The 15,320-nt window shown below is 33.2% G+C and overlaps 1 protein-coding gene across 1 annotated transcript in view; it reads right to left on the bottom strand.

The window, feature by feature from the left end:
• The window catches only part of LOC136032313 (trypsin-1-like), a 75,720-nt gene that overhangs the window by 25,440 nt on the left and 34,960 nt on the right, over positions 1-15,320 (bottom strand). The window contains exon 3 of the mRNA XM_065712612.1: positions 13,834-14,095. Coding sequence (XP_065568684.1) covers positions 13,834-14,095 — 262 coding nt within the window. The remainder of the gene's footprint in view (positions 1-13,833; positions 14,096-15,320) is intronic.

Here is a 15,320-nt window from a genome sequence, read left to right as displayed (position 1 = left end):
CTTCTTCTTTAGTTGTAAACTTTGCCCAAATACATAATGCAGTAGAGAAATTAACTTCTAAAATTTTAAATAAATTATAAAGTTTTCGCTTTCACTTGGAACAATTATCCAAAGGTCTGATTCAAGTGTTAAATGGTAATTTCCCTGTTAGCGTTATTTCCCCAGTTAAGCTTATATCATACTTGAAGTTTGTTCAGCAAAGCCTATCTAAGGGGTTTGAGTTGGCTATTGACGATTTTAGAAGCGGGTTGATCATTGAAACTTTAAAGCATGTGGAAGGTAGTTTAGAATTTGATTTGATTAATGTTTTGTTTGTTTGCGACTTTCCTCTTTCCAAAATTCTAGATTCCTTTCAACTTTATAAGACTTTTGAGGCTCCTGTTGCTATAAAGGATTCCTTCACTGCTAGTGATAAGCAAATATATTCAGTAATTACCAATGGAGAACCTTATATTGGGATAGGAGGAGATGAATCAAGCTATATAATATTAGACGAAGGTTTCATCTCATCCTGTTTTTATGTAAAGTCAAAAATTGTTTGTAAAATACGCTTTGTCATACATAGATTTCCGTCATCTAACTCCTGTGCATTTTCTTTATTTTTTAATAAAACAGACTTGGAAAATTTAGTTTGTAAGCGTAATTTAAAAACTTTAGATTCACTTTTTATTCATTCTCTGTCTGATAGTCAATTTTATTTTGCCGGAGGTGGAGCGAATAATCCTATTTCTATTAGATGCTTGAAAAGGAATCAATATAATAAAACATTTTCGTATAGATTAAACATAAATAACTCTTTAATAGTTAATATTCCAGATGAATGCTCAGTTACCTCTGAATACTTTAGAATAAATGAAGAATTTTTTAGTTATAATTTATAAAATATATCCGCCAATCTCCCAAATTTAACAATGGACTTCCATAGTGTTATTTTGGAGATTTTAGGACACAGTTCAGATTTAGTAAAGACTTTTATAGATTTCGAAAATTCAGCAGTTCCAAATTTTAAATGGAAGGAAGGGATTAGCTCTTTTAGTATTCCAATATCAGAATTAAATGAATTGAGCAGAGATATTTCTTATAAGACTAGAGAAAAGAAAATTGTTGCTGGCATTTCAATCATGATTTTGGTTATTATCGCCTTATTTACATTTGTAGGTTTTCTAAGCTGGAGACTAAAACAAATTTGGTATAAATTGCTTGCTGTAAGAGCATCAAATTTGCCCTTAAACTGATCACGACAATTGAATAAATTTGTTAGTAGTTCAGGCTCTTTATTTGCGTAATGAAAAAATACAAAATGGCTTCAACTTCAGTTAATAATAAGTGTTAGCTTTAGACTCTTTCAGGCTATCAATTAAGAATTGTTTATTCTTGTAAGAAAGATTCAAAATCCCTTAAAAATGCTATAAAGGCACATATGGCTGTCATAAGGGAACTGCAATCATTTGTTCTTAGTTTAATTAACCAATAAAGATGATACTGAAGCCGAAGAGTTGATGATATTTACACAAGAGACCCTTCATATATATAATTTTTTTAAACTGTTCAACTGCTATGATATCTTAGCCACTCAAATTGTATTATGTTTTGATTTTATATCATTTAATTTACATGTATATTAGTGATATTTATTTAAACGTTATTATTTGCGATTATATAACTTGTTGTGATTTATACGACAGGTTAAGTGAAATAGCAGTAATATTTAATTTTTTTTTACCATTGGTTATAGAAGGATCTCTAAATAAATAAATAAAAAAAAATTAAAAAAAATAAATAAAAATTTTCTAACAATCAGTTATTATTATTTTTTTTCTTCTCTTTGGACGCAAGCTTAATAGGAAGGAGCGGAATTGTAAGAATCTTGTTATTAGGTTTATGGGTTGCTTATCAGGGATCAATCTCTTCTTGGTATAGCCTTGGAAATGTTTGTTTGTACGAATTGATTCTTGCTAAATAACAAGTGTGAATTTTAAACAGGGATTGTATAGAAGAACGAGAGGATTTTGGAAGAGTTGGAGTTGGTGTTGGTACTTTGGCGAGTGTGGGTAGCTTTGCTTAGATGTGAGTAGAATAATTTGTTCCTTCTCAAACTCTCAATCTCATAATGCTAATTTACTAGTTTTCAACAGCGTGACATGAGTCTCGCTGATATAATTTAAATACCTTGGAACATTTTGTTCGCTCACATATTATTAGTAGTTAGTTTATTTTAATATCATAAACTTCTTATTTCAGTACGAAGACTATGCAAGATTGTACTTATACTACAAGTTATAAAACTTTTTGATTTTCTTGATTATCTTTATAAAAATGAGACTATTAAAAACCAAAAACCAAACTTGTTTTAAAAATAAAACCTTTGCTCTTTTTTTAACTCTTGTGTTGTGTTAACCTTATCTCAAGTATTAGGTACGGGTTATTTCTAAAATTTCTTATATATTTATTAACCGGCAGAGTTTGATACCTCCACGCTACTCGAACTATTGCAAATTCTCCAGACTCTGTTTAAACCGGTTTACATAACGGGTACGCCGGGGGGCAGAGGGGAATATATAAATGACGACGGCGACACAAGGAATGGTCGATGAGCAATCACCATCAAGAAAGCTCAAGGGCAATCATTAGAATCATGAAGTATAGATCTGAATACGGATTGTTTTCCCATGGACCATTATATGTTGCATGTTCAAGAGTCGGTAAACCTGACAATCTATTTATATGCGAAGACAATGGGACAGTGAAGAATGTTGTATATTAGCAAATTTTACGTAGATAAAAACATATCTATATATATATATATATATATATATATATATATATATATATATATATATATATATATATATAGCTAAAAAAAGGTAAAAACTACAAAAAAACTAAAAAAGAAAAAGAAAAACTAATAAAAAAAGCTAAAAAAGCTAAAAAACTAAAAAAAACTAAAAAAGAAAAAAAATAAAAAGGAAAAAAATGAAAAATAAAGGAGAAAAACAAAACTAAAAAATGAATGTATATACAGACCGGGACACCGGGATACAAATGACGACCGGGACACAGGGAATATAAATGACGACCGGGACACAGCGACACAACTACAACGGTGACGCCGGGGGGCACAGGGGGATATAAATGACGACCGGGACACCAGGACACAAGGAATATAAATGAAGCCCGGGACACTCAAAGAGAAATCACAGACTGGGACACCGGGACACAAATGACGACCGGGACACAGGGAATATAAATGACGACCGGGAAACAGGGACAAAACTACAAAGGGGATGCCGGGGGGCACAGGGGGATATATAAATGACGATGGCGACACAGGGAATGGTCAATTAGCAATCACCATCAACAAAGCTCAAGGGCAATCATTAGAATCATGAAGTATAGATCTGAATACGGATTGTTTTTCCATGGACCATTATATGTTGCATGTTCAAGAGTCGGTAAACCTGACAATCTATTTATATGTACAGACAATGGCACAGCAAAGAATGTTGTATATTCGCAAGTTTTACGTAGTAAAAAACACACACATATATATATATATATATATATATATATATATATATATATATATATATATATATATATATATATATATATATATATATATATATATATATATATATATATATATATATATATATATATATATATATATATATATATATATATATATTTATTTATATATATTTATCTATATTCACAGGTGGGACATAGGGACACAACTACAATGGCTCGTAACTAATATGGCGCGTAACGACTTACGCGCGCGGGGGGGCTTGGCGGGGGGCGAAGCGCCCCCACCTACTAGGTGTTGGGCTGGCGCCACCCCAACAGCTAGTATATATATATATATATATATATATATATATATATATATATATATATATATATATATATATATATATATATATATATATATATATATATATATATATATATATATATATATATATATATATATATATATATATATATATATATATATATATATATATATATATATATATATATATATATATATATATATATATATATATATATATATATATATATATATATATATATATATATATATATATATATATATATATATATATATATTGTGCATATAAATATTGTCTGTGCATATAAATAGATTGTCAGGTTTACCGACTCTTGAACATGCAACATATAATGGTCCATGGGAAAACAATCCGTATTCAGATCTATACCTCATGATTCTAATGATTGCCCTTGAGCTTTGTTGATGGTGATTGCTAATTGACCATTCCCTGTCCCGGTGTCCCGGTCGTCATTTATATCCCCCTGTGCCCCCCGGCCTCCCCGTTGTAGTTGTGTCCCTGTGTCCCGGTCATCATTTATATTCCCTGTGTCCCGGTCGTCATTTGTATCCCGGTGTCCCGGTCTGTATATACATTCGTTTTTTAGTTTTGTTTTTCTCCTTTATTTTTTTCCTTTTTTTTTCTTTTTTAGTTTATTTAGATTTTTAGATTTTTTAGTTTTTTTATTAGTTTTTAGTTTTTTTTCTTTTTAGTTTTTTTGTAGTTTTTACCTTCTTTTTAGTTTTGTTAGTTTTTTTTTTTACTTATGTCCTGGTCGTCATTTATACTCCCTGTGTCCCGGTGCTTTGTTGATTGCTAATCGAACATTCCTTTTGTCCTGGTCGCTTTCTCTTTGAGTGTCGTCATTTATTTTTTTCTTTTTTAGTTCTTTTAGTTTTTACCTTTTTTAGTTTTTTTTTAGTTTTTAAGATGAAAATTTTTTTTAGTTTTTTCCTTTTTTTCTTTTTAGTTTTTTATTGGTTTTTATCTTTATTTTAGCTTATTTTTCAGTTTTTTCCTTTTTTTTAGTTTTTTTTTTAGTTTTTAGTTTTTTTAGTTTTTTACATTTTTTTAGTTTTTTTAGTTTTTTTAGTTTTTTAGCTTTTTTATTTTTTTTATTAGTTTTTAGTTTTTTTTGTAGTCTGCCTTTTTTTAGTTTTTTCAGTTTTTTTTTAGTTTTTAGTTTTTTATCTTTTTTAGCCTAACCAGGATTTGAACCTGGGACCTTCATTCTCCGTTCTGACACCCTCTCTCACCGAGTGACTACTCCAGCATGTTCATTTTGGTGTTTTAAATGGTATATTATTAACCAAATTAATGTGTTTTACAATATACTAAGCATCGTCATAACAAAAATGACGACAACTAATTTCATGACGTCAGCCGACACAGAAACATGACGTCACCTGATCCACAGATCCACAGACAGACAACTTATTTTTATATAGATAGATATTTATATATATAAAAATAAGTTGTCTGTTTGTGTGTGGGTCTGTCGGGTGAAGTCATGTTTGTGTGTTGACTGACGTCATGAAGTTAGTTGTCGTCATTTTTGTTATTACGGTGACGTCATTAAAGGTATTTAAGACATGCGTTCACGGAGAAATCTATTAATGTTTAACTGTAAAATGACTGATGAACTTACAATGGCAACAGCCGAGGAAGATGCTCAAAGGGTCTATGCCAAAAAACTTGCTGCTGATAGAGAAAGTAAGAAAATAAAACGTGCCGAGGAATCAAAAGAACAGCACGAAAACAGGCTTGAGGCTGATAGAGAAAGAAAGAACAGAAAGCGTGCAGAGGAACCACCAGAGCAACGCGAAACCAGACTTGCTGCTAAAAGAGAAAGTGAAAAAAGAAGGCGTGCCGAGGAACTACCAGAGCAACATGAAACCAGACTTGCTGCTAAAAGAGAAAGTGAAAAAAGAAGGCATACCGAGGAACTACCAGAGCAGCATGAAACCAGACTTGCTGCTAAAAGAGAAAGTGAAAAAAGAAGGCGTGCTGAGGAAGCACAAGAACAGCAAGAAATCAGGCTTGCTTCTGAAGACAAAGTAAGAAAAGAAACCGTGCCGAGGAATCAGAACAACCTGAAAGTTATCGCCTGGCATTCAGGTACAGCCCAGTCGATGATTATAGCTTGAGTAGATGTGTTGAAATCGGGACTATGTCTAAAATTTGTCCCTATTGCAAGGCCTTGAAATTCAATGGTGAAACGATGGGAATGTATTGCGCCTCAGGAAAAGTTAAACTTCCTCTATTGGCTGCACCACCAGAGCCATTGAAGACATTCCTTACTCAAACTACGTCAGAATCTAAGCGTTTTTTATCACAAATTAGAAAATACAACTCATGTTTCCAAATGACGTCGTTTGGAGCCCAAATCGAAAATCCAGATCAATTTATGTCTACTTTCAAAGTAAAAGGGCAAATTTATCATAGAGCAGGGTCCCTTCTACCATTCTCAGGCGAGAATCATAAATTTTTACAATTGTACTTCATCAGTGATAGAAATTCTGAATTGAATGCACGTTGCAAAATTTCTCCCAACGTTGAAAGGACAATCGTTTCCCAATTGCAACATCTTTTCCACGAAAATAATAATTTAGTGCGTCTGTTCAAAACAGCCATCGATTTGATGCCTACTGATACGCATAAAATTGTTATTTTCGCTGACTAAGCGCCTCCTGGCCAACATATGCGTAGATACAATGCTCCAACTATCGACGAAGTGGCAATCGTTATGGTCGGTGATCAGTTTTTACCTCGAGATATTATCTTCATAAGCGAAACACTCAGTTGTTAAGAATTGCTGAAACTCATCGATGCTACGATGCCCTACAATATCCTATCATTTTTTGGGATGGAGCCGACGGCTATCACTTTAATATTAAATTGATGAATCCAGCCACTAACAAAGAAATGTTAAGAAATGTAGTGCAATGCATTATTATTCCTATGGACTAATGATTCGGCAGGATGAAGAAAATTATATTTTAAAATGTCGTCAATTGTTTCACAAATACGTCGTTGATATGTATGCTAAAATTGAATCAGAACGTTTGCTATATATCCTCCTGAATCAGACCAAGCTCCGCTCTGAACAATACATTCATTTGCGAGATGCAGTTGTAAATGTCGGTAATACCACAAACGTTGGAAAATTAACAATTTTACCTTCGTCATATGCTGGCAGTCCCCGTCATATGCATGAATATGCTCAAGATGCTATTGCGTAGGTTCGTCTCTATGGTCGTCCAGATTTATTTATTACATTTACATGTAATCAATCTTGGGACGAGATACAGCAGCTTTTACTTCAAGGACAATCGGCGGTTCATAGACATGACATTACGGCCCGTGTTTTCCGGCAAAAGTTTAAATCACTGATAAACTACATAGTAAAACTTGAAGTGTTTGGGTCAGTGCGATGCTAGATGTACTCAGTGGAATGCCAAAAACGAGGGTTGCCACACGCACATATACTAATCTGGCTACATAAAAAAATTACTTCGAACGAAATTGATGATGTGATTTCCGCTGAAATACCTGATGAAAAGGTCGATAAGGGGTTATATGATATTATTGTAAAAAATATGATACATGAGCCTTGCGGTGCACTGAATGAAAATTCACCATGCATGGCCAAAGGAAGGTGCACAAAGCAATATCCTCGACTTTTAGTATCCAACACAATTACTGGCAAGGATGGTTACCCACAATATAGAAGAAGATCTACTGAAGATGGCGGTAAAACAGCAATAATAAAGAAGCGTAACGGTACCACCATCGAAGTAGATAACCAGTGGGTTGTCCCATATTCCCCATTATTATCAAAAACATTTAATGCAAACATAAACGTTGAATACTGTAACTCCGTAAAGACAATCAAATACATATGTAAATACGTCAACGAAGGCAGTGACATGGCAGTTTTTGGCTTGCAGCCCGAAATCAAAGATATCGACGAAATCTTACAATATTAGGCTGGAAGATATATAAGCAGTAATGAAGCTGTTTGGCAAATTCTTTCATTTCCGATACATGAACGTAGTCCAGCTGTTGTTCACTTAGCGGTACATTTACAGGTCAACGTGTTTATTTCTCGGAAACCAACGTGCACCAAAGAGCCCTGAATCCACCGGATACAAAGTTAACCGCTTTCTTTTCGCTTCGCAAAAATGATTCTTATGCAAAAAACACTGCTGTATACTGAAGTGCCTTCGTATTTTACGTGGAATACTAAAAATAAAGTATTTGAACGTCCAAAACAGGGTAAGTCAGTCGACGGCCAACCTACCATCTTCAAAGATACCACGATAGGAAGAATCTACACCGTTCACCCCAATCAACATGAATGCTTCTTTCTACACCTGCTTTTGGTGAATGTACCCGGTCCGACATCCTTTGAGTATTTGAGAACTATAAACGGTACTATACATGACACTTACCGTAGTGCATGCCAAGCTCTGAATTTATTGGAGAATGACCAACACTGGGATAACTGCATCAATGACGCGTGCGACACGTCAACTCCAAGTCAAATTCGTGCATTGTTTGGTATCATTTTAACAACTTGCTCTCCGTCAGCTCCTACAGAGCTATGGGAAAAATATAAGTCAAAAATGTCCGAAGATATACTCCATCGAAAACAGTTAGAGACGTCAGATATGACTTTTGATTTTATATCAGAAATTTATAACTACACTTTAGTTATTACAGAAGATTTGTGCGTATTTATGGCAAACAAACCTCTTCAGGATTTGGGAATGCCTTCAGCTAACCGTATCGCTGCTGTTTCGACATGTGTAGAATTGGATCGTGAACAAAGTTACAGTACGAGTGATCTATTGTCGTATGTACAAAATAACATTTCCAAGTTAACGTTGGAACAAAAAGACATTTATGATACGATAATGCATTGTGTCGATGACAACGTTGGAGAAATTTTCTTTTTGGATGCGCCAGGAGGTACTGGTAAAACGTTTGTGATAAAACTGATTCTGGCATCGATTTGATCAAAAAATGATATAGCGTTGGCAATTGCGTCGTCCGGAATAGCCGCAGCATTGCTGCCTGGTGGAAGAACTGCTCATTCCGCTTTGAAATTGTCTCTGTATTTGCATTCTACAGAAACTCCCACGTGCAATATTTCCAAATCATCTGGGATGGGTAAAGTATTGCAGCAATGCAAACTTATTATTTGGGATGAGTGCACAATGGCACACAAAAAATCGCTCGAGGCTCTGGATCAATGCTTGAAAGATTTGCGAGGGAAGTCGAAACCCTTTGGCAGCACATTAATATTGCTTGCGGGAGATTTCAGGCAAACATTACCTATAATACCTAGATCAACCCCGGCAGACAAAATGAATGCTTGCCTGAAAAATTCTAATTTATGGGCACACGTAAAAACATTAAAATTAACTACAAATATGCGTGTCCGATTGCAAAACGATGACTCTGTTCAAACATTTTCAGATCAATTGCTGGCAATTGGAAACGGAAAGCTCCCAGTAGACTCAATTTCAGGACGTATACAACTACCTGCTGATTTCTGTAATTTAGTGACGTCCAAAAATGAATTGATTAAAAAAGTATTTCCGAATATTCTAAACAATTATAAAAATAATAAATGGCTAAGTGAAAGAGCGATTCTTGCACCCAAAAATGTAGACGTCCACGAAATCAACAATATTGTTTTGACCAAGATTCAGGATCAGGCAGTCCTTTACAAGTCAGTCGACACAGTTTTGGAACCAAATGAGGCGGTTAATTATCCATCTGAATTTTTAAATTTCGTGGATCTTTCAGGAATTCCACCACACGTGATACAACTAAAAATAGGCGTACCAATAATTCAATTCAATTCAATTTATTTATAACCCATCTACAAAAAGAGGGCGGAACCCCCCTTAAGATGGAGTAATAAGAGAAAAAAAAAGGTACAAATAAATACAAATCAACACAATCAAACAATTAAATAAGTAATGCTGACCATGGGTGAGACACTATCGACATAGAAGAACGAAAATCATGAAGCCTTTTATCAATAATAGATGTAGGAGAAACTAGGCGGAATTTGTTCACTAAGTAACTATTTCTAGTCCAAGGAGGGTAACAGAGAAGGAATTTAGCATAACGAAAATATACTCTACGAACAGATAGTTTCTGAGGTTCACTAAAAAACTGCCAAACCGGACAAAGAGAAAGGAGATGAGGTACAACTAGGCTATTATAAATTTTCGCAAGATTTAATTTATCAATATGTTTAATATTAGATGCAATTGAAGCATAAGCAATTCTCAGTTTTTTCTTCAAAAGTTCAAGGGATAAATTCACAGTTTCTTTCATATTTTTTCCAATAGGCATTCCAAGGTAAACTAAATTTTGAGAAAGGGGGACATGAACATTAGCTAAAGATAAAAAAATAGGGCCATTTGTCTCTTTAAAATTGAAAGCTACAACAGCAGTTTTATCAACATTGAAAGAAAGCCCAATATTTTTATATTCATTATAAAGCTGATTAAACGCGTTTTCACATCCACTAAAAGTACGGCTTAGATTCAAAACGTCATCTGCAAAAGTTATTAAAGACAAGTTAAATCCACGGTGAATACAACTAAAATTAACAGAATTAAAAATACTAAAAGAAATATACTTTTAAGATACTTTTAAAAAATACTAAATTACTTCTAATATATTATTATTCTTGAAATAATTATTTCTAAAATACTTTTGAGAAATATCAACCCACCAAAGCTTTGCAATGGCACGCGACTTGCCGTAAAAAAAACAATGGAAAACCTAATAGAGGCCACAATCTTGACAGGGCCTTTTGAGGGTGAGGCTGTTCTTATTCCTCGCATTCCCATGATTCCAACGGATCTGCCTTTTCAATTTAAAAGATTGCAATTCCCAATTCGATTAGCATTTGCTATCACCATTAACAAAGGTCAAGGTCAACCATTAGATAAATGAGGTATAGATCTTAATACTGATTGTTTTTTTCATGGACAAATGTACGTTGCATGTTTGAGGGTCGGTAAACCTGACAGTCTATTTATATGCAGCGACAATTGGACAGCGAAGATTGTTGTATATTCGCAAGTTTTACGCAGTTAATTTGTATTGTATTTATCTATCTATCTATCTATGTAAAAACAAGTTGTGTGTATGCATGTTTGTTTGTTTGTAAAAAGAGCGTTTGCATATCACGTCATTATTAGTACATAAGGCGTTGTATATGCACAGACAATGGGAAAGCCAAGAATTCTGTATATTCGCAAGTTTTACGTAGTTTAAAACACATATAAATCTATCTATATTCATGGCGCGTAACTAATATGGCACGTAACGACTTACGTGCGCGGGGGGGCATGGGAGGGGGGCGTGAAGCGCCCCCACCAGCTAGTTATTGGGGTGGCGCGAAGCGCCACCCCAACAGCTAGTATATATATATATATATATATCTATATATATAAAAATAAGTTGTCTGTGGATGGATGGATGGATGTGTCAGGTGACGTCACCTGAAAAAACTGGATCAGGTGACGTCAAAACTGAAAAAACTAAAAAAAGGCAAAAACTACAAAAAAAACTAAAACCTAATAAAAAAAATAAAAAAGCTAAAAAACTAAAAAAACTATAAAGGTAAAAACCAATAAAAAACTAAAAAAAAAACTGAAAAAACTAAAAAAAGGCAAAAACTACAAAAAAAACTAAAAACTAATAAAAAAAGTAAAAAAGCTAAAAAACTAAAAAAACTAAAAAAAGGTAAAAAACTAAAAAAAATAAAAAATAAAAAAAACTAAAAAAAAGGAAAAAACTGAAAAATAAGCTAAAATAAAGGTAAAAACCAATAAAAAACTAAAAAAAAAAGGAAAAAACTAATAAATGACGACACTCAAAGAGAAAAAAAAGGCAAAAACTACAAAAAAAACTAAAAACTAATAAAAAAAATAAAAAAGCTAAAAAACTAAAAAACTAAAAAAAGGCAAAAACTACAAAAAAAACTAAAAACTAATAAAAAAGCTAAAAAACTAAAAAAACTAAAAAAAAGGCAAAAACTACAAAAAAACTAAAAACTAATAAAAAAAATAAAAAAGCTAAAAAACTAAAAAAAACTAAAAAAACTAAAAAAAGGTAAAAAACTAAAAAAAACTAAAAACTAAAAAAAACTAAAAAAGGTAAAAACTAAAAGAACTAAAAAAGAAAAAAATAAATGACGACACTCAAAGAGAAAGCGACCAGGACAAAAGGAATGTTCGATTAGCAATCAACAAAGCACCGGGACACAGGGAGTATAAATGACGACCCGGGGGAAACAGGGGGATATAAATGACGACCGGGACAAAAAAACTAAAAAGAAAAAAAAACTAAAAACTAATAAAAAAACTAAAAAATCTAAAAATCTAAATAAGCTAAAAAAGAAAAAAAAAGGAAAAAAAATAAAGGAGAAAAACAAAACTAAAAAACGAATGTATATACAGACCGGGACACCGGGATACAAATGACGACCGGGACCCGGGACACAGGGAATATAAATGACGACCGGGACACAGGGACACAACTCCGGTACACCGGGATACAAATGACGACCGGGACACAGGGAATATAAATGACGACCGGGACACAGGGACACAACTACAACGGGGACACCGGGGGAAACAGGGGGATATAAATGACGACCGGGACAAAAAAACTAAAAAGAAAAAAAAACTAAAAACTAATAAAAAAACTAAAAAATCTAAAAATCTAAATAAGCTAAAAAAGAAAAAAAAAGGAAAAAAATAAAGGAGAAAAACAAAACTAAAAAACGAATGTATATACAGACCGGGACACCGGGATACAAATGACGACCGGGACCCGGGACACAGGGAATATAAATGACGACCGGGACACAGGGACACAACTACAACGGGGACACCGGGGGAAACAGGGGGATGTAAATGACGACCGGGACACCGGGACAGGGAATGGTCGATTAGCAATCACCATCAACAAAGCTCAAGGGCAATCATTAGAATCATGAGGTATAGATCTGAATACAGATTGTTTTCCCATGGACCATTATATGTTGCATGTTCAAGAGTCGGTAAACCTGACAATCTATTTATATGCAAAGACAATGGGACAGCAAAGAATGTTGTATATTCGCAAGTTTTACGTAGTTAAAACCATATATATATATCTATCTATATTCACAGGTGGGACATAGGGACACAACTACAATGGCGCGTAACTATTATGGCGCGTAACGACTTACGCGCGCGGGGGGGCTTGGGGGGGCGCGAAGCGCCCCCACCAACTAGGTGTTGGGGTGGCGCGAAGCGCCACCCCAACAGCTAGTATATATATATATATATATGTTTGTTTGTACCTGTGTTAATCTGCTCTACTTCTTTACTTCTGTTCTCCAAAAATTCTACTGTGTTTTTTGTTTAAGCGATCAACAATTGCAATTCAAACTAAAAAAAAAATAAATAAATAAAAATAAAAAAAAATAAAAGAAAACACCAGAAAAACTAAAAAAAATAAAAAAAAACTAAAAAAAAATAAATAAAAACAACACCAGAAACACTAAAAAAATAAAAATAAAAGAAAAATAAAAAAATGGAAAAAAAACAGAAAAAAACAGAAAAACATAAAAAATAACTAAAAAAACTAAAAAAAAGGAAAGAAAAAAATCTATACGCAGTTAAAAATTAGCACCTTGCATACATGTTGCTGGGGCACGCAGCACCTCAGCAAGTATATATATATATATATATATATATATATATATATATATATATATATATATATATATATATATATATATATATATATATATATATATATATATATATATATATATATATATATATATATATATATATATATATATATATATATATATATATCTATATATATATATATATATATATATATATATATATATATATATATATATGAAAATTTTTTGAAATATAGCTTACATTGTGAAACTTACTGACGTGGAACCCCAACCAGAAACAGTAGCCAGAATTCCAGCCTCAGTATCAGACATTGAGTATGGGAGGGTCACAGGTTGCACGAAAACGCCAAAATTTAGGCTGGTATTAAGTTTCAAGATAGAGATGTCGTTAGTGAAAGTAAAAGAATTATAGCATGGATGCTGAATAATCGACTCAACCCCAGCAACTTGTTCATCGCCTTCGGTGGATGTGAGAAGATGGTCGCCAGCCATAACAGTTATTTTTGACGGAGTCTGTCTATAAAACAAAGACATACAAGGTGATAATTCACAAAACTCAGTAAAACATATTTACAACTAATAAAGAAGCTATCAGTTCTTTTCCTCAACAAATATTATATCACTAGCCTTTTCGCGTATGAGAACTGTGAGGCTAGTCCCCCCAGGCTGACACAAGGCTTCTGCTAAAAACATTCTCATGACCTTGTCTCCAGCACTTTCCCGTTTTGCAATAATTATTTATCTGTAAAACTTAAGTTGTCCAATTTTTTGAGCACTTCAGAACACATTAACTTCATTTTTATTGAATTAGGTCTCTTAACAATAAATTTTAACTATTAATTTGCCTTGAACTTTTCAATAGCCTGTAGGCACAGCAGTTTCCCCCCTCTTTTTTTGTTGAGAAACTGATATAATGAGGCAGTTATTTGTCAGTGAACCACAGACCAATGGCAAATATTTTTAAGTTATGAACTATAATACCCAAACTAAGATTTAAAAAGGAGTAAAAGATAAAAGTTAAATTTTTAAATGAGTGTGGCTAAATTTTAAAAAATAATGGCTGAAGGGAGAAAATGTTTCTAAACTTCAAGGCAAGTAGAGATTTTATTATCAGTACAGGGTTGCTTCCCCCATCCTCAACCTCCACCTTCTTGCTCTGTTTACACTTGATGAATTACTAGATATTCTTATTTGTATTTTTTCGGGGCATTAATCACTTTTATTTTATGGTAAACGTAACTAGCTTCTATTTCGTCGCACCTTGGGAGCAACCACCTTTTTAAATGAATGTTTTTCGCATTTTTCTTCTTTTTTATTTTTCTGTTCATCTTTTAAATAAAATATTGGTACTTGTGCATTATTCAGAACACACTCAATAATTGAAGTTAGGTTCTTTTGTGAAACAAACTACGATGCGGGTAAAATCAATTAAATATTATATATATAGAGGTGGTTAGGTTTTGTTAAGTTAGGTATTTGATATAATGCACCCCCCCCCCCTAATGTGCAAATATGTAGCCCAAACTTTTGATAAAACTAATGAAATAAAACAAAATATGATGAAAATGTAATACTTTATTAGGAAAACTGTAAAATTACAACTTCGAATTACGTACCCAGAACGCCCATCGATAACTGTCTTCTTAGAAATACCTAGCTCTCGTTCACACCAGGCCACATTTGTCAATTCGTAAACCCAGCAAAAAATGAAACGAACTGCAGTTATAAATGGTATGGTTTTC

Source organism: Artemia franciscana, chromosome 10 (genome assembly GCF_032884065.1).
Source record: "Artemia franciscana chromosome 10, ASM3288406v1, whole genome shotgun sequence".
Lineage (NCBI taxonomy): Eukaryota > Metazoa > Arthropoda > Branchiopoda > Anostraca > Artemiidae > Artemia > Artemia franciscana.
This window is presented reverse-complemented; position numbering and strand designations above follow the sequence as displayed.